The sequence below is a fragment of the Apteryx mantelli genome, chromosome 7 (assembly GCF_036417845.1).
Source record: "Apteryx mantelli isolate bAptMan1 chromosome 7, bAptMan1.hap1, whole genome shotgun sequence".
Lineage (NCBI taxonomy): Eukaryota > Metazoa > Chordata > Aves > Apterygiformes > Apterygidae > Apteryx > Apteryx mantelli.
Genome location: NC_089984.1, coordinates 35,465,203 through 35,492,329, shown reverse-complemented (window position 1 = coordinate 35,492,329; position 27,127 = coordinate 35,465,203). Strand labels below are relative to the sequence as shown.

Below are 27,127 nucleotides of genomic sequence, written 5' to 3'. Positions count from 1 at the left end.
AAGAGCCTGCTGCATTGCGGTCACAAGTGAACAGTTAACCGCTGTCAGGCATATGCTGTGACTGAGCAATGCTCTCGTACATGAACAAAGTATCTTCAAACCCAGCAAAGATAAATTTAGGCGGGAAGAAAATGTCAGGCTCCTTTACATTAAGTTTTAAAGTACACAGCAGGACTTCAAGAGTTCAAGACTCTGTTAAAGAATTCTATTCTATTGCCATGAACTGAAAGGCTTAAACAGCATCTCCAAAATGTGCAAGTAGTGGAAACTAGCTAAGATTAAACCCTTTTAGTTGAATTAAGGTGCATATCTCTTTCACACACAAAACTACATGCATAGATCAATAATTTTGTAGTCTGTGGAGAGATAACATTGTCTTGTAACTACATCATGGTACTGAAGTTAGAAAAGGAGTACAGTATCAAACACACACACAAAAAGAAAAGAAGAACCCATAAAAAAGATTCTAGCTCCTACAACAGTGATCCATAAATCGGAAACAAATCAAAGGACTGAAATGAAACCCTACTGTTTTTCAGTGCTGTATGATTTTTATTAAACTTATACTATTTTACTTCCAAAAATGGTGTTATTCCAGAGTTCCAGTCCATACCCCTTTTTACAAAGAGGACAGAGAACGATTAGAGCATTTTAATTACAAAGAGATTGGATGTTACAGTTTTGAGGAGTTTCTTATATTTTATCCTTTGCTCAGACATGATATTCCAAATTAGATCCTATCGCAGCATTCAGGTTCCAGTTAGATAAATTCTATCAGCTTTGGATTATATTCACAAGAACAGGCTTCAATTTCAGAATTAAAAAAAGCAAAGAAAAGCAGAGCAAGAGGAACCAAAGGCCCTATTCAAAGTCTAAGAGGTTTCCACATTTCTTTCTGGATTTGACTTACACCACTGTTCCACAAATTTTTGTCTGAAATTAAGCAGTGAATTAATTCTGAACCATTCCAGGTCTTTTAATTCTCCCTTTCTCCCGCTATCTAGAGAGATATTGCCAAATTCCTTTGCACCACACCACGTGTGCATCACTAAGTAAAATACCAACCACTGCTTCCCAGGATTTTTGATGCCTGCATAGCACAAATAAGGATTTCCTCCTCCAGAATTTTCTTTTTCCTGCTTTTCAAATGTAGACAACGCGACTACTTCTGCCTATTGCCATGAAAGTCAGCTTATGAACCGAACAACTGCTTGCTCAATATTAGTTGCTAGGAGAGGCAATAAGTGGAAAATTGAACAAAAGCTGTGGGAGGACTAAAGCAGCAGCGCGTTTTGTTTTGCATGTGGGCAAATGCTTTTAAAGGTCACAGTTGTCCTAGGAAGATAACGGACACTCAAGACAGTCACAGTCTTGGTTCAGAACTGGGGGCAAAAGAAGAACTCTGGAGAACCAAGTGCAAGATTTAGTCTAACACTCGCAGTGTCTAATAATCAGAATGCAAGAAAAACTGAGAAAAGGCAGGAAAAAACTGAGGCAATATATAAATAAAACATTAAGTCAAACAAAAACATTTCACTTTCAGAACAGGTTTAATGTCAAGATAGTTCCAATTTGAACAAAACCCTATGTTAATGTATTTACTTCAAAAAACCCCCCCCAAAAGTTGTCAATGGAGCTTTAACAAGCAAATATCACTGCGCGCCATGAACAGTGATTTGGAACCCAGTAGTATCATTGCCACTAGATTAGGAGTCAGGAATAACGACCAGGTATTAATTATATTTTAGAGAAATACTGAATTGAAGAAAGTTTATTAATGGACTTTCAGTAATTTTTGTCATATCCCAGAATGTGATCTTTTTTATTATGACATGAAAAAAACTGGCAGGATACCAGCCTTAAAGACACAGCTACCCGTAACAGACAAAAATCAAGAGATCTATCAGAACTCATTTCAAAACAATATTCACAGGTGCAAATTAAACAGCATAATTGTAAATAAAGAATCGTGTGCATCTAAGTGTTTACTGATTTTAGGGAGAGAGAACTATCTAGAAACAGTCCAAGTCAAGATTCAACCTTTAATGATACTTAAAACGAGTTTATAAAGAACGATTTTCAGTCTATTAACTTCAGACAGACAGGAAATTAAGTTGAAAGATGACTATAATCAGAAGATACCATTTTTCAAGTAAAATGAAAGGCAATCAAAGCTTTATGATTATAGTTGTTTGAAATTCAAGTATGCAGAAGATGATTACTTTATGGAATGCCATTGCATTGTACGTTACGTATATTCAACAGCTAAATAAAAGCAAAGAGCTCATAAATACATTGTAGTATCAAACAAAACCAGAAGAGAAAATTTAACTTGCATCTTTGAAATCCTTCAAGATTAAGGAGTTATTTCACAATAATAGTCCATACATGCGGGTACTTAAACAGCAAAATTTCTACAAGGCAACTCTCTCCTTTTTAAGCTGATGAATACAACTGCTCTTCTAAAAAATGAATTGCAGCAACCTGGTATAAATATAAATGAAATTGCACATGTCAGAAAGACTTAATCCAGCAGTTTTTTCATTTCACTGAATCCATCACAATTCCCATATTTGTTTAAAAGAAAGAGGAGAATCTGTTTGTGCTTCTTAAGCTGTGGAATAGGAAGAAAGAATTAGCATAAATATTTTTTATATTTAAAACATATATGTGTATATATATATATTAAAAAATGTGTGTGTGTGTATATAAATATATTTATGTGTGGTTTTTTTAAGTGCCAATTTCAACTTAGAGTAGATACCAAAGCTAAAAACTCAGCCAAGTCCTTCACTAGTTCAGTGAATATAGAGCTCCTTCCTGTATTAAAACACAAACAAAAAACCCCTGTAGATGAATTATAGCTAACACTTTTTTTTTTTTTTTGGAACAGCCTTGAACAGAATTGATGAAATGCAAATCAGGAATGAGATCAGGATGTTAACAGACTAGTGAAGCTATCCTGCTGTCAAATTTTCTTTGCGCCACCTGGCTCATGGTTATTTACACCTGGCTATTTCTTGGTATCTTCAGTTCTATTTGGAATCCTCTGTCTTCTCTTCACGTGCCACGGGACTTTGAGCCAATCTTATTGGAATGAGGAAGAGTGGCAAAAACAAAGTGACCAAAGTGAAGTCAGACAAGAGATAAGATGGATCAGACCCCAGAGAACTGGATGATCAAATTGATACTGAGGAGGAAGAGAAAAGGAGACTTAACTCCAGCATACAGTGGGGCAGCGGAAAAAAAACAAAAAACAAAAAACCCCCCTAAACTCGGGAACAGCACAGTTTTACTGCCTTTCTGTCACTAAGCGACTGGTAACCGTGCTACCTCTGAAGCAGCAAAGTTCTAAACCACCTTGAACAGAGATGCTTTTTTTCTGCCTACAAATATCATAGTGCACGTTTTTGCTTTTGGCCTTGTTGCCTCTGGCTGAAAATTAGGAACCCCCAAAGGTGGTTTGTCCTTAAAATTCAAATTTGCTTATTACTCTGACAAAGACCCTCACTTTGAGAAAGGCTGATGTATCTTTTTTTGCATACCTTGTCACTTTTTAGCAATCTAAAGTTCTTTCCAGTATTTCATAAATAGCATCAGTTAACGTTAAAAACAAGATTTAAAAACAAAAAAATTTCAAAAATTACAGGAACATGCCATTTCTGCAAGTGACACTTCATTTTTTTCAAAGGAGTTGTTACACAAATTTCCACAATTCTGTTGAATTTACAGATTCCCAACCCTTGCTCCATGGCCAAAACAAGGGCATATATTAATATTCACCTATGCTACCCAAAATACAAGTAAGAATTTTCTTAAATGTGCAGCTGTCTGCCAAGTTGCAGCCAGAGCAAAACACTGCCACATAACTGGGGGGGGGGGGGGGGGGAAATCTCCATCCTTTGCCCAAATGATGCAGCTTATGCAAAACACAGCAACTACTTTTACAACAGACAGAAAAGCAACATTCCTGAGCCTTCATACTTGGGGGGGGGGGGGGGGGGGGGGGAAGAGCGATCTGGCTGTATGTGCAGCAAAATATGGGCTGACCAAGACTGTGTGACCTATTCCCTATCCTACCTCAGTTTCAGAGTGTTCTAATTATTTCCATGTAAAAAACTGAGAAAAATAAAATGTCAGGATATTTGCTTTGCATTTCTTCAGTGTTTCAGTTAGCGATTATTATCTTCCTATTCTCCTTCCCTTCCTACTTTGGGTTGCATTTAAATTCTGGAAAAGTAAAAATTAACATCAATTAACAATAAAAGTAAAAAATAAACATTAACATTGTTTGGACTGAATCTTACTTGCATTCTCAATTCTGCGCAGCAGCATTTGGTCTCACTCCCACAGCCTACGAAAACAAAGTAAATGAATGAGCAAAACATGCATGACCACTGCTTTCCTCATTTAGAAGTTGATGTGTTGAATTTGAGACTTTTAGAATGAAAAGTCACTTAGGCATGCCACATGCATACACTTCTTCAAATTAAGTTTTAAATTAAGTTAGTGAAAATAAGTACCTTGACGTAGAGCACGCGAGTTCTCAGTACTGCAGTATTTGACCAAGCCTTCCATTACTAGTTTGTCAGCTACATTCAGACTACCGTTTTCAGAGAGTTTCTCCACTATTACTAAATTAACATTCCCACTAATCCCCTTCACTGTAATTGTGACATATTTATTCAATAACATTTCTTTTAACATATCTAGTAATAATGGAGGCCACGCAGCTTTCTGTATTCCTGGGGGGGGAAAAAAAAAAAAGAGGGTACAATCCACTTGTTTACAGTTCCTTTACGATCACTTGAATCTTGCACAGAATGCCATCACATTTTTGAAAATACAAAGGTTAACTTTTATACTAATAGCTCAGTTAATAGTTAGATTCCATTTTGTCTTTTTCCCTGTAGATTTTTCAGATCATTAACTAAAAGCATTTTTTTCTAAAACAGCTTTCACAGTATTAATCAGCATACTATTTCAGCAGATCATCTTGTCTGTCAATAAGAAGGAATGGACACTATCATCAGAACAGATACAGATATATAAAATGTTCAAAAAACAACCTATCAGGTTTTTCTACCTGCAAGTGAACATTTAATTATCTGAAAAGGCAGCTTCAAGTAGGAATCAGTGATTGGCAGCACGCTTGAAAGCGGCAGAGTTTCTGTATTCCCATAGTCTGCATACAGTACTTTCACTAAGGACTGAGAAACTTTTAGAACAAGAGCTCTGTACCAACGGCCATCACCTGAAAAGATCGAAACAAAAAAGTCTTATGTGGAGCACTATTTTATAAATACGGATTACTCTGAGAACAAGAATCTATGTTCAACTGCATAGCTTTCCAGGAATGTTTCATGTCTGGTAACTTTTTAAGTACTCCAGTATATACTGAAGGCCACTTGACAAGAAAATCCACAGAACAAGGGAACTGTTTCCAATCACAATACTTATAAGATTTAACCACTGCTTTTAGAATTTTGCCCAAATGATACAGATAGGATTTTTACTACAACACTGTTTAAGGACGTCTACACACAGTATTTCTAGTTCCTCACCTTTGTTTCCCCACACATAATTCCTTTCAATACATAAACAAGAATTTTTTTTTTTTAAGTATTTTCTCTCACAATTATTCTGAAGAGTCAAATAAATAAAAAAGTTAAAAACAACAGCTGTTGAACACCTAAGTACATGCACGTGTTCTGCCTCGTATTTTTCAATTCATCCATTATGTTTTCTATGAGCTGTTATTTCATCTAGCACCCATCTAATTTATTTTATAGTATTTACTACTTTCAAGCCTGCTTCAGCATTTAGCTAGATCTCATAACAACCCACATGGAGTCCAAATTCAGTATTTGTTAGTCAATACTACTTTTTTTTTTTTTTTTAATAGTGAGCTAACATATCAGCAGACTACCCCCTGTTCTTAAGGATCATGATACTAGTTTAAGTTACCTAATATTTAAGAATATTTCTGACTTAACAGTCCACCTAAGTCTGGCCAGCTGGTTAGGCTAACAAGGCTGAATGATCAGTTGTTGTAGCCAGTGGCACCGCCACCCCAAAAACCTGCCCACAAACCACAAGTGTTTCTCTACAGGTGCAGATGTACTATTGCTCTGACAAGTTTCACACCCCTGTGATTCACAGCAGCACAAAAATTTCAGTTTTTGCAGTTACTGGCTATTCTCCCCTCTTAAAATGCCATACATTTTGCCATGCACAACATACTCCTTATTTCCCTCTCCTAGACTGTCACTTAGTTTATCTGCCCTAAAGACACAACTGGGCCATACTTTGTGACAGAATAAGAGATCTTTAAACACTTTAAAATTGGAGTCTTTCCTTTTTCTAAGGGGGGGGGGGGAAATTGTGTTTTATACAGGTCAAGGAAATGTAAGAGTGAAAAATTCCCTCACCTGAAAACTTTGCACAACAGACTTCACCCACTTTGGGTTTAAAGGGCTGCTTCTTACAAGATTTGCAATACTCTTCCAGGTCAACCAACTGTGTATGTGGTGTCTCTTGATCTACTGAACAGAAGTGTTTGATGATTAATCAAATTTGGGTATAATGATTATCATACTTGCTCTTAAGCTGGTTCAAAGTCCCCTCTCCCCGACTCTTCTGCACCTTCTGTATTTTTCTATTTTCCAAGCTACATTTGCATGTGTTTCAGTTCACTACAGGCTTTCGTCTGATTAACCAGCTTGAGCAATGACTTTTTACTGATATTAAGAATAGAAGATACTGTTTCTTACCTCTAGTTTGAATTGGTACAGCATAGAACAAGTCTGGACTTACGACTTCTGTTACACAGACAGATAGGGTTTCATCTATAGCCAATTCTACTGACTTCCATTGCCCATGTGAGGTTTCTAATAGAATTAGAGACCAATAAAATGCAGTGTAACACTTTTCTCGAAACATATGCAGGTTATAGGCATCTATTACAGAATATTATTTTGAATTTTACAGACATCTGCATGTCTTTACTGCAATAAAAGAAAGCTAAACCAAGATATTCTTGCTGAATTTTCTGTTCTCATTTTTAATATGCTAATAGTTTATGTAAAAAAGACCTCAGGAAAAGACATGTAAGTAAACACAGAAAAAGTTTCAGTCATGTAACAAATTTATACCTCTCCACTGTCATATATTCAAATAGGGATCATTTAAGACAAACCCAGTGATTTTTCACTTCTTTTTTTTGCCTATAATGCCACCTGCAGGGCAGCTTATGTTTAACTGTAAAACTCATTATACACTCAAAATTAGGCATGTTTATTAATGATCTTAGTTAAGGTTTAAGGCCAAAACCACGGTTAAAGGTTGGAATGCTGAAAATTCTTGTTCAATCTAAAGGTTAAGTCATTTTAATTACCTTTTTTGTCAACAAATTTATTTGGACACCGATTTTTATCTTGTAAAACTTCCTTTACAGCCAACTGTTCACAGGTTAACATCTCGTTGATCACTTTCGGACAACCTGTGGAATTGTCAATGAGCTCTACACCTGCCCCATCTCTGGAAAAGGAAACTACTCTGGCTTGAAGCTTTATCCCTGCAGCATACATATGAAATCTTGCTGTAGCTTCCGGAATCCAGTTGCTGTTAACAGGCTTTATACCTAGAAAGTAGAAGAGCTGTTTAAAACACCTCCATTATGCAACTTTTTCTAACATTATACACATCTTCCTTAAGGCAGTTCTTAAGCACAACTCAATATCAAGACTTTCACTGCCTCTGGGATACACATTCTGTTTCACACTTGATAACCTGTCTCTCCTCCTCATTCTTTCCTCTAACGAAAAACATTTCCTCAGGAAACCCAAGGTTTTTTTTCCCCTACATTTTATGACATTCTACCAAATCAATACTTGTGCTTAAGCACAAGCAACACTATAAACACTGTTTATGAAACAATTTCATACATATCTTTTTACTAAAGGAACTGAAAACCAAATTGTCTTGAAAGTCAAAAAGAAAAGCAGAATATGCCCTGATGGAATATTTTTGAGCTTTTTGCTATTTCCATATCTTTTTTTAAACCAAGGGGACTACATTAAAAAGGTTCAACAGCAGTTCTGCAGGATTTTGAGTGGTCTGGTGTTGAAAAGGAAGAGAGAGGAAATATGGAGAAGATGGAGAAATAGCAGTACAGTGCCAGACTTTGCAAGAATCAAATGAGACAGCCCTACAGCAAGCTGAACGGCCAACTTATTTCATAAAAAACATAGAAGCTCCCTTGACTGCAAAAATTTTGGGAAAATCACCAAGTTGCACAAACGCAAAATACAACCAATTACTTTTAGCAACCAAATGCCAGTAAGCACTGTAGATGAAGTAGCACTGAACTACAAATTCCCTTTGATTAGTAAATCAGTGAATAACTTCCATGCTAAATCACTCCACAACACTTTCAGGAGCTCAGAGAAGAACAAATGTCTTTCTGTTAAATGCCAATCTGCTGTGCAGTAAGGCTAAAACAATGGTTCCCACAATTTCCAGAGTCTGGAAGCAACACATAAGATGTGTAATGTGCAACAGAGTTGCATAAGGTATACTGACCCCCTGCTCCCCTGAAGTCTCTGAATGCAATAGTTTTTATAATGAAAGAAGCCATAAAAAGATGCACCTGAAAGCCAGCATTTAATTCCTTGAAATGGGAGTTTTAGGAATGAGGATGAAATCTGACGAATTTTATCCAGTGGTACTTCCTCAACGTTTCCGTAGTCCACAAAGCAAACTTTAACAGCTCCATCTGAAGTAACGTTTTGCACCAAAGCACGGTACCAGTTACCATCAGCTGATTTAAGAAGGTCAAAAAAAAGTTCTCACATTTAGTAAGTTAATTTTACCAGCAGTTTTCTTTTTTGTTACAGAATAAATCCAACTCCTTGTTATCCTCTGCATTACAGACTATCTTTTCTTTTCTTTTTTTTTTTTTTTAAATGATCACCCTGTAGAAATTAAAATATTCTAGTTTCTTACGTACCAGAGAAAAAAGCACAGCAAGGTTCTCCATTCTTAGGTTTAAAAACACTCGGCGGAGTATTTTGACAGTATTCAGACAATGATTTGTTAAGTGAGTTTAGAGCAAGTAACTCTGAAAAACAGAATAAAAACAAAGACAAGATCAATACAACAAGCTGAATGAAACTTAATACTGTTCGCTTTGTAGCTCACTTATAAGAGACTTACTGAGACTTCAGCGAAATTTAGTATTTCATAAAACAACTGTTTGAACTGCTCAATTAAATAGTTAACTTATTAGGCACATTCATCAGCATGAAGCGAGAAAGCCAATCTTTTCTGATAAATATAGCAAAATGACTAGTAGTTCTTCCTACTAATCAAACAAGCACCTTTCACTCCATAATCTAAAGTGTATGTTAAGACTAGGTAAATTTATGGGGATTAGCTAGTTCAAGAGGACAGACAGTGGGACCCCACCCTGCTCTTTGGTATCAAACCCCTTAGTATGAATTAAGTCTCTTTTAGGGAAGCATTCAGTCATGTTTTAAAGTGGTAAACCATGCAGAATCAATGCTACCCTGGAAGAGCTAGGTAATAGATTTCCCCCACTTTTTAAGATCTGCCCTCTATTTCTAGTTTGAATGCATTTGACTTCCATTTTCAGCCACTGAATTTCATCATGCTTTTTCAGCTAGATTAAAAAGCCAGTGATTATCAGAAGTCTCTCTCTATAAATCGAGAAACAAGGTATTTTGAGCTTATCCAAGAAAAAGTGAAGTCTCAGAAGCTGTATTTTCTGGCCTTCACATTTTTTTCTCTCTTCTGACTCTTTTCCAGTCTGTCAGTATAGCTTTATAAGTTTCTGTATTAGAACGGAACACAGTAATAGAACAGGACTCCAGTAGTTCTGTACATGCATAGGGAACGTTTCTTTTTCTCTTACTTGCTGCCTTCTGTTTAGTCATCCCTTGCTTAGCTTTTCACTTTCCTCTATATTGCTGCCCTGAACCTTACTCAACTGCTTACCTTCGTTATTTTGAGAATTCATTCTCAAAGTCACTACATACCATAATACAATTTCTTCAGCATTTTACTCGCACTCTTTACGTTTAGGTGTACAAACTCAGAGGTAAGCCTTAGTGCTCTAAACTCACTTCAAACAGTGATGCATTGGAACTAAATTAATAAATAAGAAATCGGGAAGCACAGTAACTATGCAGAAAGATAAAGGCTGAAGAAACTTACCACTGCTATTTGATATCTGACAGTAGAATTCCCCGGGGTTGTACAGGGTACACACTATGACATCTACTGTTTGTTTAAGAGTTAATTTACTCCACATCCAAACGTTTTTGCTTGCTGTATCCTCTAGAGACATAGGGGGAGGGGCGCAGAGGAAAGAAAAGAAATTACAATAAATTTGGGGAAAGTTATACATCCTGAATGCTCATTCTTCATGTCCTAAGATTTCTTGTTATAAATAATCTAACAGACTAATTACCAGTGATAGCCTCTTCACAGACTAAAAGCACATAAGAGAAACATGCCAGGTGCTTAATATATTTATCACTGCTGATAGGGACAAGCCTTAGATGGGTGGGGAAGAGTAATTACGTAAAGAGATGAAGACTAGATGGCAGTAATCTGAACAAGGGGGGCTTTGGAGAATTTTAGTTCCTAGTAAACAGGGCAGAGGACAGGGACGAGGGGAATAACTACCACAGAGTGCTGGAAGTGGTCTAAGGAGGAAAAACAACAAAACAAAACAAAAAAAACACCAAACCAGGAGGATTAATAGAAAGACTGATTGCAGATGTTTGCAATGTATGTTATTCTCTTATACTGCTTAACACAGGTGTAAAATACATGATACGAAGACTAACTTATGACACACTGAAGAAGCTCTTGTTCACTCCTTTAGCATATTATCAAAATTTCTTGTATTTATCATAGGTCTCAAGTTTGTTATAGCTTGTGGTAGGCAGCGGCATGCAGAGATATTGTGTCAGTCCTTCCAAAACTCAATTCCAAGTGTCCGGCCTTTGACTCCAGTAGACCTTTCCAGTCACAGAATCACAGAATGGTTGAGGTTGGAAGGGACCTTTAGAGACCATCTAGTTCAACCCTCCTGCTCAAGCAGGGTGACCTAAAGCAGGCTGCCCAGGACTCTGTCCAGATGGCTTTTGAGTATCTCCATGGAGGGAGATTCCACAGTCAAGTGTCTTTCTGAAAAATGAAGCTTTGAGTATGAAGATTTGAGTATTGGAATGGCTGCACGGGGATACTGAATGATCTGCCCAAGATTCTGTCTGATAGTAGATTACTTGAGGAAGGAATATTGCCAACAGGCAAAGTAAAGAAGTCTGGCTCTCACAGATATCTTCTTTATTCTCAGCAGAGTACAAGACTATCTTTCATATAGTAAAAGACTGTCAGATCCCTGCTGGAAAGGACAAAGAATAATCACTGCATATTGAGAAATATGTTCAAAGAAGTAGAAGCTGAGTTTAATTTTACCACTCCAGAAGGAAGAAAGATTGACAAGAAAAATAAACAGATGGCTGAAAGTTTATAGAAGACTTTAAGATGTTTAACAACTTTTAACAAACAACAATTGTTTGTTCTTTTATGTGATGGCAAGATTTCTTTGAAATAGTTCCCTAAATCAAGAATACATTGTTTCTTAATTTCCAGTAACTTAATCAAGATCTACTTTTAATGGTGGATCCAGCAATCACAAATTTCAATAGTTTGAGTTAAACAAAACAAGTTAATGAAAAATTATTTTGCAAGTTGGCAGAAAAATACATGTGTTCAAATTCCAATAGATAACACTAAATTTTAAAAGGCTTAAGACAAAAAGAGATTATCTCTTTTTAGAAACTGCATTCAAAAATGTGGAGGAAAGACTTGCAGAGACTTGAAAGGAAAGACATGTATCTGAATCGATTAGTGAAACTGGAAGAGATAAAAAGTAACCAAAAAACCTAAAAAGTACAAACATAAACCCAGGATCACAGCCATACATCAAGATATGTTTGGATATAAACATAATAACAAAAAATAATGTTGGTTTACATTTTATACAAGGTTCCTTAAACTTTTGAACAAAGATAAGGGATAACCATGTCCTAGCCACGAGCCATCTGGTGAAGAAGGTCAAAATTAAGGGACCTGGATATGGTTCTGACACAAACACTTTCCCCCAGTTTTCAGTACATATAGATATTGCAGAACAGAGATTACGAAAGAATATACAATTTTACTAGACCTGGAATGGGAAGGAGGAGCTTAATGTGCTTCGTAGCAGAGTTGCTGGGAACCTTCCCAGAATACACAGAAAGCTGACGCAAAGTTGCAAACCTCTCAAATTGAAGCTTTAGTTGCTAAAGGCAAAAAAAAAAAATAAAGCAACCGAGGCAACTAATCTCTTTATTTGGGAAGTCATATGGGCTACAGTTCAACAATCTTTTAATGATTAAATACACTGTTTTATGTGTAAACTATAGGACAGTGAGGATGAAACATTATTTGAGATAAAGAACAAGGGCAGTAAGAACAAGATGGTACTAACTAATCATGTACTATGTCAGCTGGAAATCAGGAGAATTCTAACCAGAGAAAGCAGAAATACAATCTTCTGAAAGTAAGTGATTGCAACCTAAATATAAAAATATATAAATACATTAAAAATATAAAGATATATACATAAAAGGTTTGGGGTTTTTTTTCTATTCATGGAAAAGTTGCAAAGGCTAGACTTGATGATCCGATCCAGAAGGTTCTTGCCTGTAAGAGCTGGTATACTTTGTACCTACTCTAGCAGGAGGTTAAACAGAGCCAGTGCTGCAGGACCAGTGTGCTGTACTCACCATTTGCCTCCTCCTTAACAGCCCTCATTTCAATTGCTGGCAAGGCCATCTTTGCTTCCTCAGCTGCACAGCCTTTTTCTATGAGATAGCTTGATATATTTTTTACTGGAGTAACTGATGCATCTACGAGCTCCACCACAGAGCTATTACTCTTTTTATCAACTACTTTTACTGTGAGCACTTTGTCTTGCACCAGTTGTTTCATGAGAGAAATAGCTTCTGAGGTCCAGGCTCCCATCAGCGGCTTTACACCTAAACAGTCAAATTGTACAGAAAGATTCTGAGAACAGTCCAGGCCTTGACAATATGCAGAAGGGTGAAATAAAACTAAGACTACAAGTCAAACAGCAGATATACCAAGGAATTCCCCCCACTCCTCAGGCTTATAACAAGATTCCAAAATAAATAAATAAATAAATAAAAATTTAGATTCTGAATTTTTGCGGCTGGATTTAATAAGAATCTCACAAGAGGTAATGTATAACAAGCTAGTAGTTTATTCCATAAAAACAAATGTAAATTCAGATTAATTACTTTTACTATGAACACCCAGAGAAGCGTTGGCCATTGGGTCTCAAGAATACAACCTAGCTTTCAACATACCTTCAGAGTAACATTTATGATCTCTCAATCAATGAGGTATCTGCTACAGTAACTATAAGTGTCTTTCTCCTTACATTTTTACTGTTTACATTGCTAAATTTGTTTCCAAAATTAAAGTTATAAACAGAACTTTATAGTCATTGGTCAGCACAAGTGGGTTGCATTCCAGAAAGATGTATTTCATGCAGTAGTAATGCCTGACTTGAATCAGGAAACATCTGATTATTTTTTTCATGTCAACATATAGACCTTTTGCAGTCCTAAAATAAGCATTAGCAGTTATAGCCAGCATGATTTGCTCCAGAAGGGAGATTTCTTTAGGTCAAGTTCCATATGCATTGGTTTCAAATGAGGGAGGCATCACCTTAGGTTTTCCTCCAAAGTAAAAAGCAAGAACTAAGAGTTTTGGAAATCATACCTACTCTTACATCCACCCTTTTCCTTATTTTAAAAGGAGATGACAGAGCCATGTGATAATTAGAGACAGAATAAGTGGATTTATCTATCAGTCTGAAACAGCTTATAATTTATTTCATACCTGCCAAAGTACATCTTATAGCTTGAACTGGAAAGTCCATTAATCTCCGAATCATAGGACGAAGTCTAGTAAGGCGAAGAACTTCAAAATTACCATAATCTATATAGCCCACCAGAACAGTATCTTCAGAAGTGTATGCTAGAACGGCAGCACGATACCAAAGATTGTCTTCTAGAAAGGAAGATACAGATGTTCATGGTACTTGCTTTTAATTCCTTGGAACAGAACTATTTCTTGAACAGACTCCAATATAAAACACAATGGCAATCTTAACATAAACTTGAGGCAGCAGTATAGTTCACACAAAGCTTCATGGAGTCCTCACAGAAGATGGCATCTACCTCCTTCATTCCTTGTGTGAGTTAAGTGTTGCAAACAGTCACTTCTTTCCATATAGAACTTCCCCTCCTTCAAATATATATTGCATGGAAGAACTACATTATGTGGATGAAGTGCTTAGGTTCAATATATTTAAACAATGAACAGCATCTCGGCCATCAGACCCGAAGGACACACAATTCAAAAGCCACACAACAGATCTAATCATTTAAATTCAATAAAAATACTTGAGAAATACAAGCTGACTGCCAAGTTTATGAAAAAGTTTGAACTAATGAACTGATGGCATTCCTTGGCTAAGCACCTGAAACCAGTGTCCACTCAAATGCCAAGACGGAATATTGACTGTACTAGCTTTTTCTGCATGTGCAGAAAAGTAGTATTTAATTCAGCTTATCTGTCAGGTCAACCAGTAGTTCATTCAAAGCAGCAAAACCACACAGGAGCTGAAAAGGAACAAGTGAGTAGGACTGCTCATCTATCACACACACACACATGCACACACAGCCATAACAGCAACATTTCTGACCAGAAGAAAGGCTCAAGAAGAGCGAGGTAATTTAAGAGCTGCATGAAAAGGAGACTGACTTACGAGGAGAAAAAAAAAAAAAACAAAAACCTTATTTACATCCTACTGCACTCAGGCAAACAGGACTTCATATTCTTAAAAGGAAAGGTATTTCTTTGATGTAGACATCAATTTCTATCACAAAACACTGCTTTATACAGAATACTAACCTATGCTTAGGCAAGATTCATGAGATTTTATCATGAGATTTCTAGTTATCACTGATGTCAAGTGTCTAAGTTCCAAACACAAAATTCAGAACTATGAGGTCTCTGCTACATAGATACTGAGAGGATGAATTCTACCAGAGTAACAATGCTACATATGTATAATTCTGCTTCCCTTGTTCCTTTTCTTTTGGTCTAAAATTAGAAGTCTATATTTCCAGCCACAGAAAATAGTGCTCAGCAATAGATAGCAATCCAATTTCTTCACGGTCTTTTGAAAAGCTACTTTATACAAAAGTGACCCCAGTGTTAGATGTGTGCTCAATGAAGGTACTGTTTCATGGTCTTTTTTAAACTAATAATTGATTGCTGTCATATTTACCATTAATAACTTTTTTTAAAAAAATCACTACTAAGCACTATCCGCAGCTGAAAACTAGATACAGGTAACAAACTTTGTACGAAACATTTCTAAACGTAAGTAATTCCTAAAATTTATAATCTGGTAATAAATTAAAGTGACTTAAATTAAGAGTGTTATTTCACCCATTCTTTACCTGTGAATTGGGCACAGCACACGTTTCCAACAGCAGGACGGAAATCTGGGATACTGGGAATTTTGTCACAATATTCACCAAGAGACACCTGAAGCTCAGCAAGACGATCTGATGTTAAAACACACAGGGTTTGGAAACCTTATAGTTTTGGAAACCTTATAGTTATTACAAAAGCACTAACACCACAAATCTTTAGTTCAAAGCCTGGAAGAAAACCTTGTACTATAATGGAATATACACAATTTTATTATTCCCTGTAATGTTTAATCTAACTCCAAAACAGTGACTGACCTGATCAGACTAGGACTCTTCAGTCTGTAATGCTGAAGAGAGTCAAGACACAAGTCTGAGGAATCACAACGGTGAAGAGAATGCACAGGGATAACCATTCACAGGCTCTTTCAATACACGAACATAACTGAAGCTAGTAAGAATCAAAACAAAGCTAGTGGAGCCAGGTATAAAGTAGCTATTGTACCTTGTTAGTTACACTGGTCACTACCTGTTGTTTGAAGAACCTGGCTCCACTAGCACACATTTCTAGAACATGTAAAAGAACAGATTTAAACATCTAGAAATTTGTGATACAAACTGACTTCACATGACTGCTAAACTCCATGCCATACCATCTTTCTACTTCGAATTACTCAGACTCCCCATAGGTTACCGTCTTAATAGTTAATAAGCAGTATTAACAGCTAACTGCCAAAAACTTCCTGTCCAATCCCATGACTCTCAACTGACTGAGGCATGGACTAAAGTTAGAGAACCACTATTACAGGTCAAACTATGTGACCAGCAATATAAAATAAAAACATGTCCCTTTAGCTACCCTCTACTGAAGAGGAGAAAAACAAAACCCAAACATATTAGACAGTTCACAGCCCCCGTTTTCAACAACTGAGTCACTTACGTCCATTGTGCATCTGCTGACAGAAAAAATTTTCTGGAGTTTGAACATGGGAAACCACACCAGAAAATGCATCTCCAATACATACAGAGACACACTTTGCAACTGAATCAGCAGTGTGAAGTGGTTCTTTATCTTCAGGTATTTCTTCTTTACTTCCTTTAAAATGGTTTTCTAACACACACACACACAAAGAAAAAAGGAGAAGAGGTTACTGATCAAGAACTAAATGACTCTGAAATGCACAACATCACCAGGCAGCGTTCAGAGCCACTTAAAAAAATTACGCTAAATTAAGCTACAAAATCTAAATATGCTGAAATGGTTTATTCATTTTGCTGGATCCTTTGGACTTTGAGGGCTCCTGCTATTTTGTCCATGACACAAAACCATCACTAAAAAAGTATTTTATACCAGTAAAAAGCATATGTGCTAGCGTTACTAGTGAGCTCAAGGTAGCTCCTCTAATCAGTGTTTTTAAGTAGAAGGTGAAGCTAGTAAACAGCTGGGATATTTGCTACATTCACAGTATCATTCAGTGTGGAAGGATCTAAAATTCCCCAAACTTTGTCAGCCTCCTACTTAAGCCTGACTTGCTTACTCACCTCTTGGAGGGTCTGTTCCTGTGGCATTGTTCTTTGGAGTTAAATCAGATCTCACTTCTAACAGTGCTTCATCTAGACATTTCCCTAAAATATAGATGTATGAAACAAAGTAATTAACTATTAATTAACCATTACTTAACCAAGAGGTAGCTGTAATTTAGTTTAGTCGTAATTTAGTTTTGTTTTGGAACTATTTTCTAAGCCTAACCTAAGTCACCATCACCTACTGAAGCAAGCACATTCTACTTACTTCTTGAGCACGTAACATGCTTAGAAAGCAGAATAGTAGTTTCAGAATAACTCAAGTACTTGAGCTTCCTGAAGACATTCATAGTTCAAAGATTGTTACTGCTTTGTTAATTTTATTTACTCAAACAATCAACATTTAGGAAGTCGCTAGCAGTAAAGACTGTTGGCTGAAAAGTTGATTGCAACAATTCAAATGTAAAGATTCAGACCATATCGCCAAACTTAACATCACTGAGTTTGCAATGAATTAGCAAGATTTACATGGAAATCTTGAGTTTCTTAGCAATTACATAGTCCACTTTGGATGCACAGAACAGCATTTCAAGCTTCCAATACAATTCTTTTAAACTGAAAACTTGTGTACAGATGTTTGTTTGTAACTACTGTTTCATTGTTTAAAGTAGCTACATCACACAGTTCATTGAAGTTGCACTATTCTTGAAGAAACAGATAACCCCCAAGGGACTGGGTACATCCCCCCCCAGTCAAAAGGCTTTTTTAAGAGGATCCATCAGGATAGTGTCTATTCCCACTTTCTTTTTGCTTCTCTCCAGCAACTAAGCGTCGACCCACCCTGGTTTCTATCAGTTCTTTCCTGCTAAGGAAATCACAATAGAAAAAAAAATCCAAAGCAGAGAGAAGGTCATGTAATAGATGCATGCAAGATTTCATGAAGATCACAAGATTTTTGTGATCTTCTTTCCAAGAGGCTGGTAGGTTATATTGCTTTGCCATCAGTGCACTGTAAAGCAACAGAACATGAAATCCATCTACTATAACCCTGGATCAGTTATATTTACACAGGGCTTAGGTGCACCATCCTTCTTCTGATTGCAGGGACTATGACATGGAGATAAGCTTGCTGCCTGTCAGGAATTCTATTAAATTAAGAAGATCAAATATTTCTTCCTTTAAAGTTTCTGTGGCTGCATATCTATGAGAAGAATATTCTCAAATCACTATATTGTTTATGCTCTGCATTCAGAAAAAAAACAAAACAGTCCTCCCAACAAGGACAGCAGGCACACCTTCTGCGTATTGACCCGGTTCCACAACCATAGTTCCCTAGCTCAGCTGAAGATCTAAATCCAGACTCCTCAGTAAAACTCAGTTGCTCTGCTTGGGTCTACCAGGGAGCGTTTCTAAGTTACAATTTTGACTTAGAGTTCTCAAACTAGGTACAGATAGCAGTATCAAGTGGTAGCATTGTCTTTGGAATTCTTGTTTAGTCTGTGTGAGTATGTATGAAGTATAATAAAAGCTAGTAAAACACTTAGAGTGGAACTAGAAACCGATACCATCATTTCTAAGAGTCAAAAATGCATGAGAGAAGGAAAAATGTGATCCCATATCCATGTGCATCACATTATAGCAGATACAAACAAGAAAATTCAGAAAAAGTGAACTGGTTTTAAGATTCAACTGAAAAGGTAAGCTTAAAAGATCTTTTAAGGTTATTAAGAATGAGATAAGATAGTTCAGGCACTGATCTTTTTAAATGACCTGTTTATTAAAGGTAAAAACCTAGGACAAAAAAAAAGGGGGGGGGGAGGTTGGGAAGGAGCGGAAAAAAGACTTCTTTTAAGAGTGTTTGTGGGGGGAGAGAGAGAGAGAGAGAACATGAAAGACTTAGCAGCTGTTTGTTTTTCCCACATTATCAAGTCTGCCTTACCAGAATCTGGAAGAACAACATCTACAGCAAAACTCGGCATCATTTCTTCCTGTAATATGTCAACCACGGTTACTGAACAGTGCTTTCCCAAGAACTGAGGAGAAAAGCTGGTGATGCCTTCATTCCATCCTTCTTGTGTTGGATCATAATTAGCAAGGGAACACTTAATGGCCTGGAAAGAATTACTGTTAGAGCATGCTTTTTTTGTTTATTTGCCCCTTAAAAAAAAAAAGTGACTAAATAATTAAGGCCCTCAAAAATATCATCTGGCATATAAAAGTAAAAGCTGCTGTTGGAACTTGAAGCACTACCAATTCAAGTAATTTGTTTACAAAGCACAGTTAAGAATTAGGACATTAAGTTCAAAATTTAAACTACACTTCCCCTCTGATTCTCCCACTATATGTGCTGTCTTACGTAACCATGGCTGTATCACACTTCAGCCCCCATCTGAGCAGAGGCGTATGCCCTAATTTGTCCTCAATTGATGCTGATGGCTTTAAGACAAGATTCAAAGGCTCTCAAAATCCTTTATGGACCCAGCAGAAGACAGTCTGAACGAGCTCTGAAAGAATTTTTCCAACAGCTGTTACTCAAGACCATCACTGGTTTAAAGAACACTTCTCTACCCTTCTATACGTAAAGTTGAACGTACTAGTTCAACTCGCAGATTAAGCTAGGCCATTTATTTTTAAGTGAACGACATTCACACAGCATGGCAATGAACTCAGTTGGATGACAACAACTACCACAAATCTCGCAACTCAGGTCAGAAACTGCCTTCTTCACACCAAAAAAGGTTCGCTCAAACCACAAACGATTTTTCACCACTGTATTAGAGCAGATCAGAGTATTCAGGCAGGATGTCTCCCCTGCTGCCCTCTAGAATAGAAGGGAAATGTGGGCCCAACTGTCCTGCAGTTACTTCACCAGCACAGAATCCAAGGATTCTGGGACTAGGAAGAAAAAGAGACAGGTCTTTCATTTGTGTGGAACATTTCAGAAAATTAATCTTACTACAGGATAGCAGTTCTCACGCACCACTTTCATTGAACACATAAAACACTGTGATAATGACAGTTATACTGAGACGTGAGTTATACTCATTTTGAGAGCTATTCATTTAAAACATCACAACTATCATTAGGAAAATAAAACTCACACATGGAGGAAACTGTTCAATGTCTTTGTGGAGTGCTTTAATCCTGGAGAGTGAAATATTTTCTTCATTTCCATAATCAATGTAGAATATTTGTGCTTTCTTTTGCAATATATCCACAGCTTTTACCAGTGCTCTATTCCAGGTCTGTATAGAAATAAATGATATCCTCTTCAGTAAGAGCACAACGTAGTGAAACAACACATTTACTGCATTCCTCATCAAAATGCATACTTCAATATTTACTCTATTTCATCAGGTTTGTTTTTAAGAAAAGGCAACTGAGCAATACTGAAGCAACTCAAATGAACACAGCTCAGTGTAGCGTTAGCTGCTGTGAGGACAGAATACCACTTCTACTGACACGGGCTGGCAATCCAGAATCTACCTACAACAGAGGAGAAAGAAGGGGAAGGAATAGAAAAAATGCTGACGGGAAGGGAAATGGGAACAGTTTTACTACAGGTGACTATGGAAATGCAATCAGAAAAGTCAGATGAGAAATGAAGTAAGAATAACTTCCCTAAATAAGCAGAATCATATTCCAAACTCTTTCAACTGTAGTAATATAAATTTACTAAAAACACAGAGCCTTTAAACAACAGTAAGACAAACCACTCCTACAAGGTCTAAGTACTTGCAAATACATAGAAGTAAAGCTTTTGGAGAAAAACTTAAGTGTCTTAAACTTGCATTCCATATATTACAAAGTTTATTACTATGTTCTCCAAACACCATCATAAGAGGATCTCTAATTTCACTGACAGAGGCACAAAAGCAACACATGCAGTTCAATGGGCTCAACACAGAATTGTCATTTTAGGGACAGTAAGTTGTTACCTGATCCAAAGAATATTTTGCAACACAGACTTCCCCTTTGATAGGAATATACTCCTCTTGAATAACTGTATTAGCGTAACAGTCTTGCAGTTTCACAGAAATTTTATTGATACGGTCTAAAACTTCTGGAGAACTTATCTGGACATAAAACTCACTTGGATTCCTGAACTCTGTTACTATACCCTAAAGAGAAAAGCCATAGTACATGAGAATCATGCAACAGCAACATGCAGTATATCATCCAGGACCAGTGTGCATTTTAATAAATGCATTACACTTTACAGTTGATTCTGTTTTCTTATCTAGCAGTAAGAACTGTAGGAAACAAATACCAGTGATATTCACTTTCACAGAAACATCTTTCTTCCTTATTCCCCCATTACATTTACTTGTCTTCTTAAAAAACAATCAGATTTTATAAGCAAGCAAACTCAGGCAAACAGCTGAAGTGACATATGCAGGTAGACATGCTTAGCAAAATCTTCAATGCAATCTAACAGAGCATCTTAGTATTTTCTCAAAATAAAAGTACCTTTATTTCCATAGCTTTTTTGAGCCCTAGAGTTTGGAGATCCGAAAGCATTATCTTCTTGATGTGCTCTTCTACCTTGAGGGAATCCACAGACACTGAATTACCCTATTTAAAACAGCTAGAAGTTATGTTTAAGTTGAAGTTGTTTAGATAAATGCTTTTGTAACAACAAGGGAAGAAAGAATAACCTTTAGCATCTCAAGTAACATTTATGAAAGTGCTTTTGTTGTCTTTCAACAAGATAAAAGTCTTAAAGACTCCTTATTACATTTGAAAATATAACCCTTAAAACATTAGCACAGAGATACAGTGAGCACGCAGTGAAAAAAATCAGAAGTGCTGAAGCACTTGCACAATGGCAGCCGACAGAGGCATGAATTCATCTGTTCCTTTCATACCTGCTTAAACAGCACTGACAACTTCAAAATATTTCCTGCCTTTGATGTTTTCATAAGTAAGTGGAATTGAATTCCACCTGCTGTGTTGTAGCTTTAACACCACAGTTACTAGGGTATATAACAGCTGCTACTGCTTTAACAGAGGGCATACTTTTTTTTTTTTTAATGGAAGTTTTAACATTTAGTCTAACATACCTAATGCATAGCATCTGTGTCCATGACACCCTAAAAACATTAGAAAAATACTCTCACACACATCATTAGAGAAAGCCTCTTTTTCTAACAATCATTTGGACCAACACACTTCAGAAAAAATGCATGGTGACAGATTTCTGTTGTAGTTACCAAATTGTTTGTTTACTGACAAATATCCTTCTAATAAAAATGCATCTGATGGTACAATAGCAAAATACATTAAAAATTCCTCAATATACAATGATGAGCTTATCTTACCCTCCCTGCCAGCTCGCTTGAGACCCAGAGGATGAACCAGGAAGAAATAAAAACCTTCCATTATTTCAAAATACAAATTGTTTATTCATACAGTATTTCCTCTTGATATAAAGGCCTCCTCCTATCAGTTATTCATCGGCATTTTTATTCAGTTGAATACCCTTGTACACATGGAATAGGTACTACAGTTAAGACCTACTACAGATGACTGTCAAAGCACTGTATATAAACAGAAAAGGGGGATAAGGTTAGTTTTACTAAAACACACAGACACAAGCACACATAGCAGGAAGCTATCAGGATGAACTAACAGAAATGTCATAACCTAAGACAGAGCCTCCTTTCTAAATTCCTTCAGAAAGTCAAACAGATGAATGAGCTACCTCAAAGAAGTATATGACAGGGGAATTTTGTTATACAGTGCAAACATGGAGCTAATTGGAGGTATGCATATTTAGTTGCTTCCATAAATATGATCCCAGGAAACCAAGACAACAGCAAAATGATCTCCTGCATAACAGCTCACAGGAAGACTACAGGAAGAACTGTTTGGCTAATACTGAGATTGAGAGAGGCTAGAAACTGTTAGAAAGGAAAACTGCATCAGGTTTTATTTCTGCTACACTAAGGAAACAAGATTTTATCTGTATTTGTTAATACACAATACTCCATTAAATGTATTTCCATACGATTAAAACGGGTCTCAGCATCAGCTTGTGATTGGGGCAGAAGAAAAAAAGAAAATGACACTAAATTTTTTCTGAATTGGACAAGCTAAGCTTGTATCCTTCCTAAAATATTTCCCTAGCAACCATCACACATGTCCTGATTTTTAACTTTTTCACAAACACTTTTTTCAGCAAAAAGTGAGTTTTGTCACAGTTTTGCTAAGAGCTTTAAGCAGTAACATACTTTTCAGTGCTTCTCGCAGTAACTTCTGATTTGCAGCACTAACTCTTTCTAGAAGGAGTAAAAGACTAACTGTGGAATTTGTTCCTTTCCTATACAGGTTAAATTAAACATATTGTAACTAGCTCACAGCAGGGCCATTCAAGACACAGAACTCATTAAAACCATATTCCATACCTTAAGACAAACTCTCCTCTTGGCTTTAGCAGGTAGCTTGCCTCCACTGTTACTGCTTAAACTGTGATCAAAGAAAAATGTGTTATTTTTGAAGAATCAAAGGCAGGCAAGTAACATCAGTAACACCTATCTGCAAATAAAACAAAAAGGCTGCGTTCATTGTATGTGGTTCACGTCAACACTTACTCTTCCTCCAAGAAAAAGGGGAATGACAAATTTGTTAGCTCCCTGCCAAGCAACACTCAGTATGCTTTTCCTGATGCCACCAAAACTTAAAATATAACAAAAATTTAAATTTAATCAAATTGGAGAAGTAATCTCACACTGCTTGTGTGGAGTTCTAACACTGTAATCCTAGGCAAGCCTACAAAACTGTAAAAGCATGAAAAAGATAGATTTGCTATTTCAGTTGAGAACATAAGTAAAATTGAAACAACATATGCCAGCTTGATTAAAAAAAAAAAAAAAAAGTCAGATTCAGCCACTGTAGCAAAACTTAGGGGAAAAATAAGGGTATTCTCTTGTAAACTTTGATTACGGACACCTGGCTGCAAATTTGCTGAGCAATGTACTATTTCCTCAGACTGCTATCATCATCCCTTGCTAGAGGCTGCCCCCTTAGCAGCTCAGATCATTCCCAAGCATCTCAGCTGGCAGGTCAAAGAGTGATAATGAGCAGCTAGACGATGACCAGGCTGAGAGAACTTCTTCAAATCGCAGCTGTGCTGACCAAAGATAAAATATCAATGAAGTTCACCAAAGCTACATTTGGACTCAAAGGGTGCCTTTTTGGAGCCTGTTTAAGGCAATGCATTAACTGTGTCACTCAGTTCCCTACATCTTCAAGAGCAATAGCGAAGCCATGCAGTAAGCTGGTATTCTTACTGCATGTTCACATAATTCTGAATATGGACACAAAGCAGAACCATTTATTTTGACTTAAGCCAACTGTGAAACCACTTTATAGAACATCCTGAGAAATCCAATAATACCTTTCAAGTCATCCTTCTAACGCAGCAGAGCTGAGCTGACAAGTATCAGATAATACAATACTAACCTAAGAATAATCAACATTTTACTGTAATATTGTATTTACATTGTAACTTAAGTTATATTAGTAGGAATATTGTCTTTCTGTAAACATTATTTGGCAGAACTTTTAACAAACTTACTCCTGTTTAATTGGCTTGCATACAACAGCATGCGTTCGCCAATCTTTCTTCTGGCAGTCTGTAGAACAATAGTATATCTGCTTACATTGTGAACACCTCAGGGATCCTAAAAAAATATGAAGTCAGAGAGAAACATCTACGTCAGAAGAGATGACAGTCGTTAAATTAAAGACCCCAGGTATTATTTAATGACTACATTACAAGAAGGTATCACTACAGTTCTAAATACATACAAATTGGTATTTTTATTCTTCTGCAGCTATCTATCAGACACTGCTGCCCCAATTGACCAAAGTTTGTCCATATTTAAAATTGAAAAAGATAACACTCAGTGAAGCAGGAAATTATCTTCTGTTCATTGATTCTGTAACTCCAACCATGTTCTAAATAGTTACTACACTTGCATCTGAGAGATGATAAAATACACATCTGTTTTATGGCAAGAGTCTGGAAGGTATGTTTCCGAGCAATTGTCCTGATCCAGTTTCATTAATAAATATACTCCGTATCACAGACTACAGGATAAAGGAAACTTACCAAATAGACCACAGTGATGGCAAGTCATCTTTTGTGGGGGTGATATTAACGAACTAAAGAGACTCTGATCATAGCCAATAGAGAAAACATTCTCGGAGGAATATTGCAGCTTCTTTGGCTTCTCCTGAATCACATCAGAATGTGGTAACTGTAAGAGAAAAATCTCAGGTGATTCTTACCAGAAAATGCAGTCCTCTGGGATAGAAACATACTATCTCAGAGTATGGCAACAAAAAATGAGTTAAAATTTCAAAGTTCCAGCAATAGCAATACATGCTTATCATTTCTGCTATCTAGAAATGCTCAGATTATTAGGGGCAATCATAAAGTACAGTAACTCACAGCGTTTCCTTCATCAGTTGCAGCTGTCAACCACAACTTCCTGCTACGAGTTACGCCTTCCACTGAACTTCCTAAGAACAGAAGTATTTGAAAAGTGATTTAACAACACTCATGCATGCTGTGTTTGGGAAATCTGCAGTTAAATATGAAACATTTATCTATTCCTATTATTTTGCTATCACATTCACTTCTTATTATTACTCTGATACTACACAGATTCAAATCTTACCACCAGTGACAACATTAGAGCTACAGTTTCACTGTTCTGTGCCTATCCCTCAGTAGAGGGGGTTAATGCCTCCCATCCATAAATTTGTTCCAATTAAAGTTGTTCAGTGTGAATTTAAAAAATTATATACACACACACAATTTCCAACACCCAAAGGGAGAAAACTCAGAATAGACAGTTGTACAATAGCTATAGTACGAGGTAGCCTTTTCTATTTTCTTTCAGTATTGTTGAACATGTGGTCTATGTTCAGCTTATAGTTACACATAGTTTTTGTCACATCAACAAACATTCAGAAACAAAATATTTTAAAACAACTTAAGAGAGTCTGATTTTTAAAATGAGCACCTTACAAACAATGTGGTCTTTCCAGTGAGCTTATTCTTTAGCCAAACACTTTTACCAGACATACAAACTTTCAGGTAAGTCTGCCTACTGACATATCAGGAATTACTTTTTTTTTTTTTTTTTTTTTTTAAACAAATGGGCAATTCATTTTCCTACAAGTAATCTGTTGCAGTCAGACTACATATGCCACTCTGAGTTTGTTCTGGTCTGACAGGCTTATTAGTCCAAATTCTCCTCTGAGCCAACACAGCCACACAGCTTACATGGCTTTTTTAGGCCTTGAAGCAGATTAATCACTCTTTTGCTCAAAATGCAATCAAGTTCAATGAACCCTCCAGACTCAAGATAGCTACATACCAAGATATCTCAGATCTCCCAGAACCAAGTTCTTTTCATTAAGAGTAATGGAGAGCATGAATCAGACAGCACTGAGATGGTGCTGAAGGCAAGAAACGTTACTGAAGCAGCTCCAACTCCCACTGCTTGTATCTGCACTGACTTCCCCAGTACCCAATTATCCAGGTTTTTCAATTATCTAAGGCATTCCAGCCCACACAAGCCTGGATAATAACGAGTTAGCTGTATTTATAAGCCATAATCATACTGATGATCTTTATCAATAATCAAGCATATATACAGCTACAGAAAAACAAAATTAAATACCTTTGCCCACCTTTGACCTAGTCTCTTTTTATTGCAGTTGACCACTCTAGTGTTGCAGCTTAAGCTAGCACCTTCTGTACTGTTTTACACTTGGCAAAAAACTGTTCAGTTTGTCCACAGAATGCTGAATTTCTGTTAGATGATTCAGAAGTTGTGCCTCCAAACTGAGGGCTTTTTGACAGGAAATTGAGAGCTATGATTCTGCTGCTTAAACCTTCATCTGAAACTTTATTACCTTTGTTCTTTATGCGAAGTGGTTGGGCCATCATAAAAATGTTCACATCCAAGTATGACAAA

At 36.6% G+C, this 27,127-nt stretch overlaps 1 protein-coding gene across 1 annotated transcript; it reads right to left on the bottom strand.

Annotated features, from left to right (window-relative positions):
• Nucleotides 1-1,755: 1,755 nt before the first annotated feature.
• On the bottom strand, nucleotides 1,756-27,127 carry TDRD1 (tudor domain containing 1). Its single transcript, XM_067299560.1, has 24 exons — nucleotides 27,066-27,127; nucleotides 25,591-25,661; nucleotides 25,249-25,396; nucleotides 24,712-24,817; nucleotides 23,540-23,600; nucleotides 21,603-21,707; nucleotides 21,071-21,253; nucleotides 20,234-20,377; nucleotides 19,072-19,243; nucleotides 17,151-17,234; nucleotides 16,549-16,719; nucleotides 15,636-15,743; nucleotides 14,005-14,175; nucleotides 12,864-13,115; nucleotides 10,237-10,359; nucleotides 9,011-9,121; nucleotides 8,651-8,821; nucleotides 7,397-7,642; nucleotides 6,774-6,890; nucleotides 6,432-6,542; nucleotides 5,087-5,254; nucleotides 4,524-4,745; nucleotides 4,308-4,354; nucleotides 1,756-2,614 (listed from the first exon to the last, which is right to left on the bottom strand). The coding sequence occupies exons 1-24, from the start codon at nucleotides 27,097-27,099 to the stop codon at nucleotides 2,525-2,527; spliced, it is 3,216 nt and encodes a 1,071-aa protein (XP_067155661.1). The 5' UTR covers nucleotides 27,100-27,127; the 3' UTR covers nucleotides 1,756-2,524.

Excerpts from the sequence above, each read along its gene's own strand:
- TDRD1 (XM_067299560.1), bottom strand. The coding sequence starts at position 27,099 with ATGATGGCCCAACCACTTCGCATAAAGAACAAAG. Across the intron at positions 21,254-21,602 it reads AAAAAGCTATGGAAATAAAG|GGTATAGTAACAGAGTTCAG; the intron begins GTACTTTTATTT and ends TTTTCTCTTTAG. Across the intron at positions 6,891-7,396 it reads TAAATTTGTTGACAAAAAAG|AAACCTCACATGGGCAATGG; the intron begins GTAATTAAAATG and ends TAATTCTATTAG.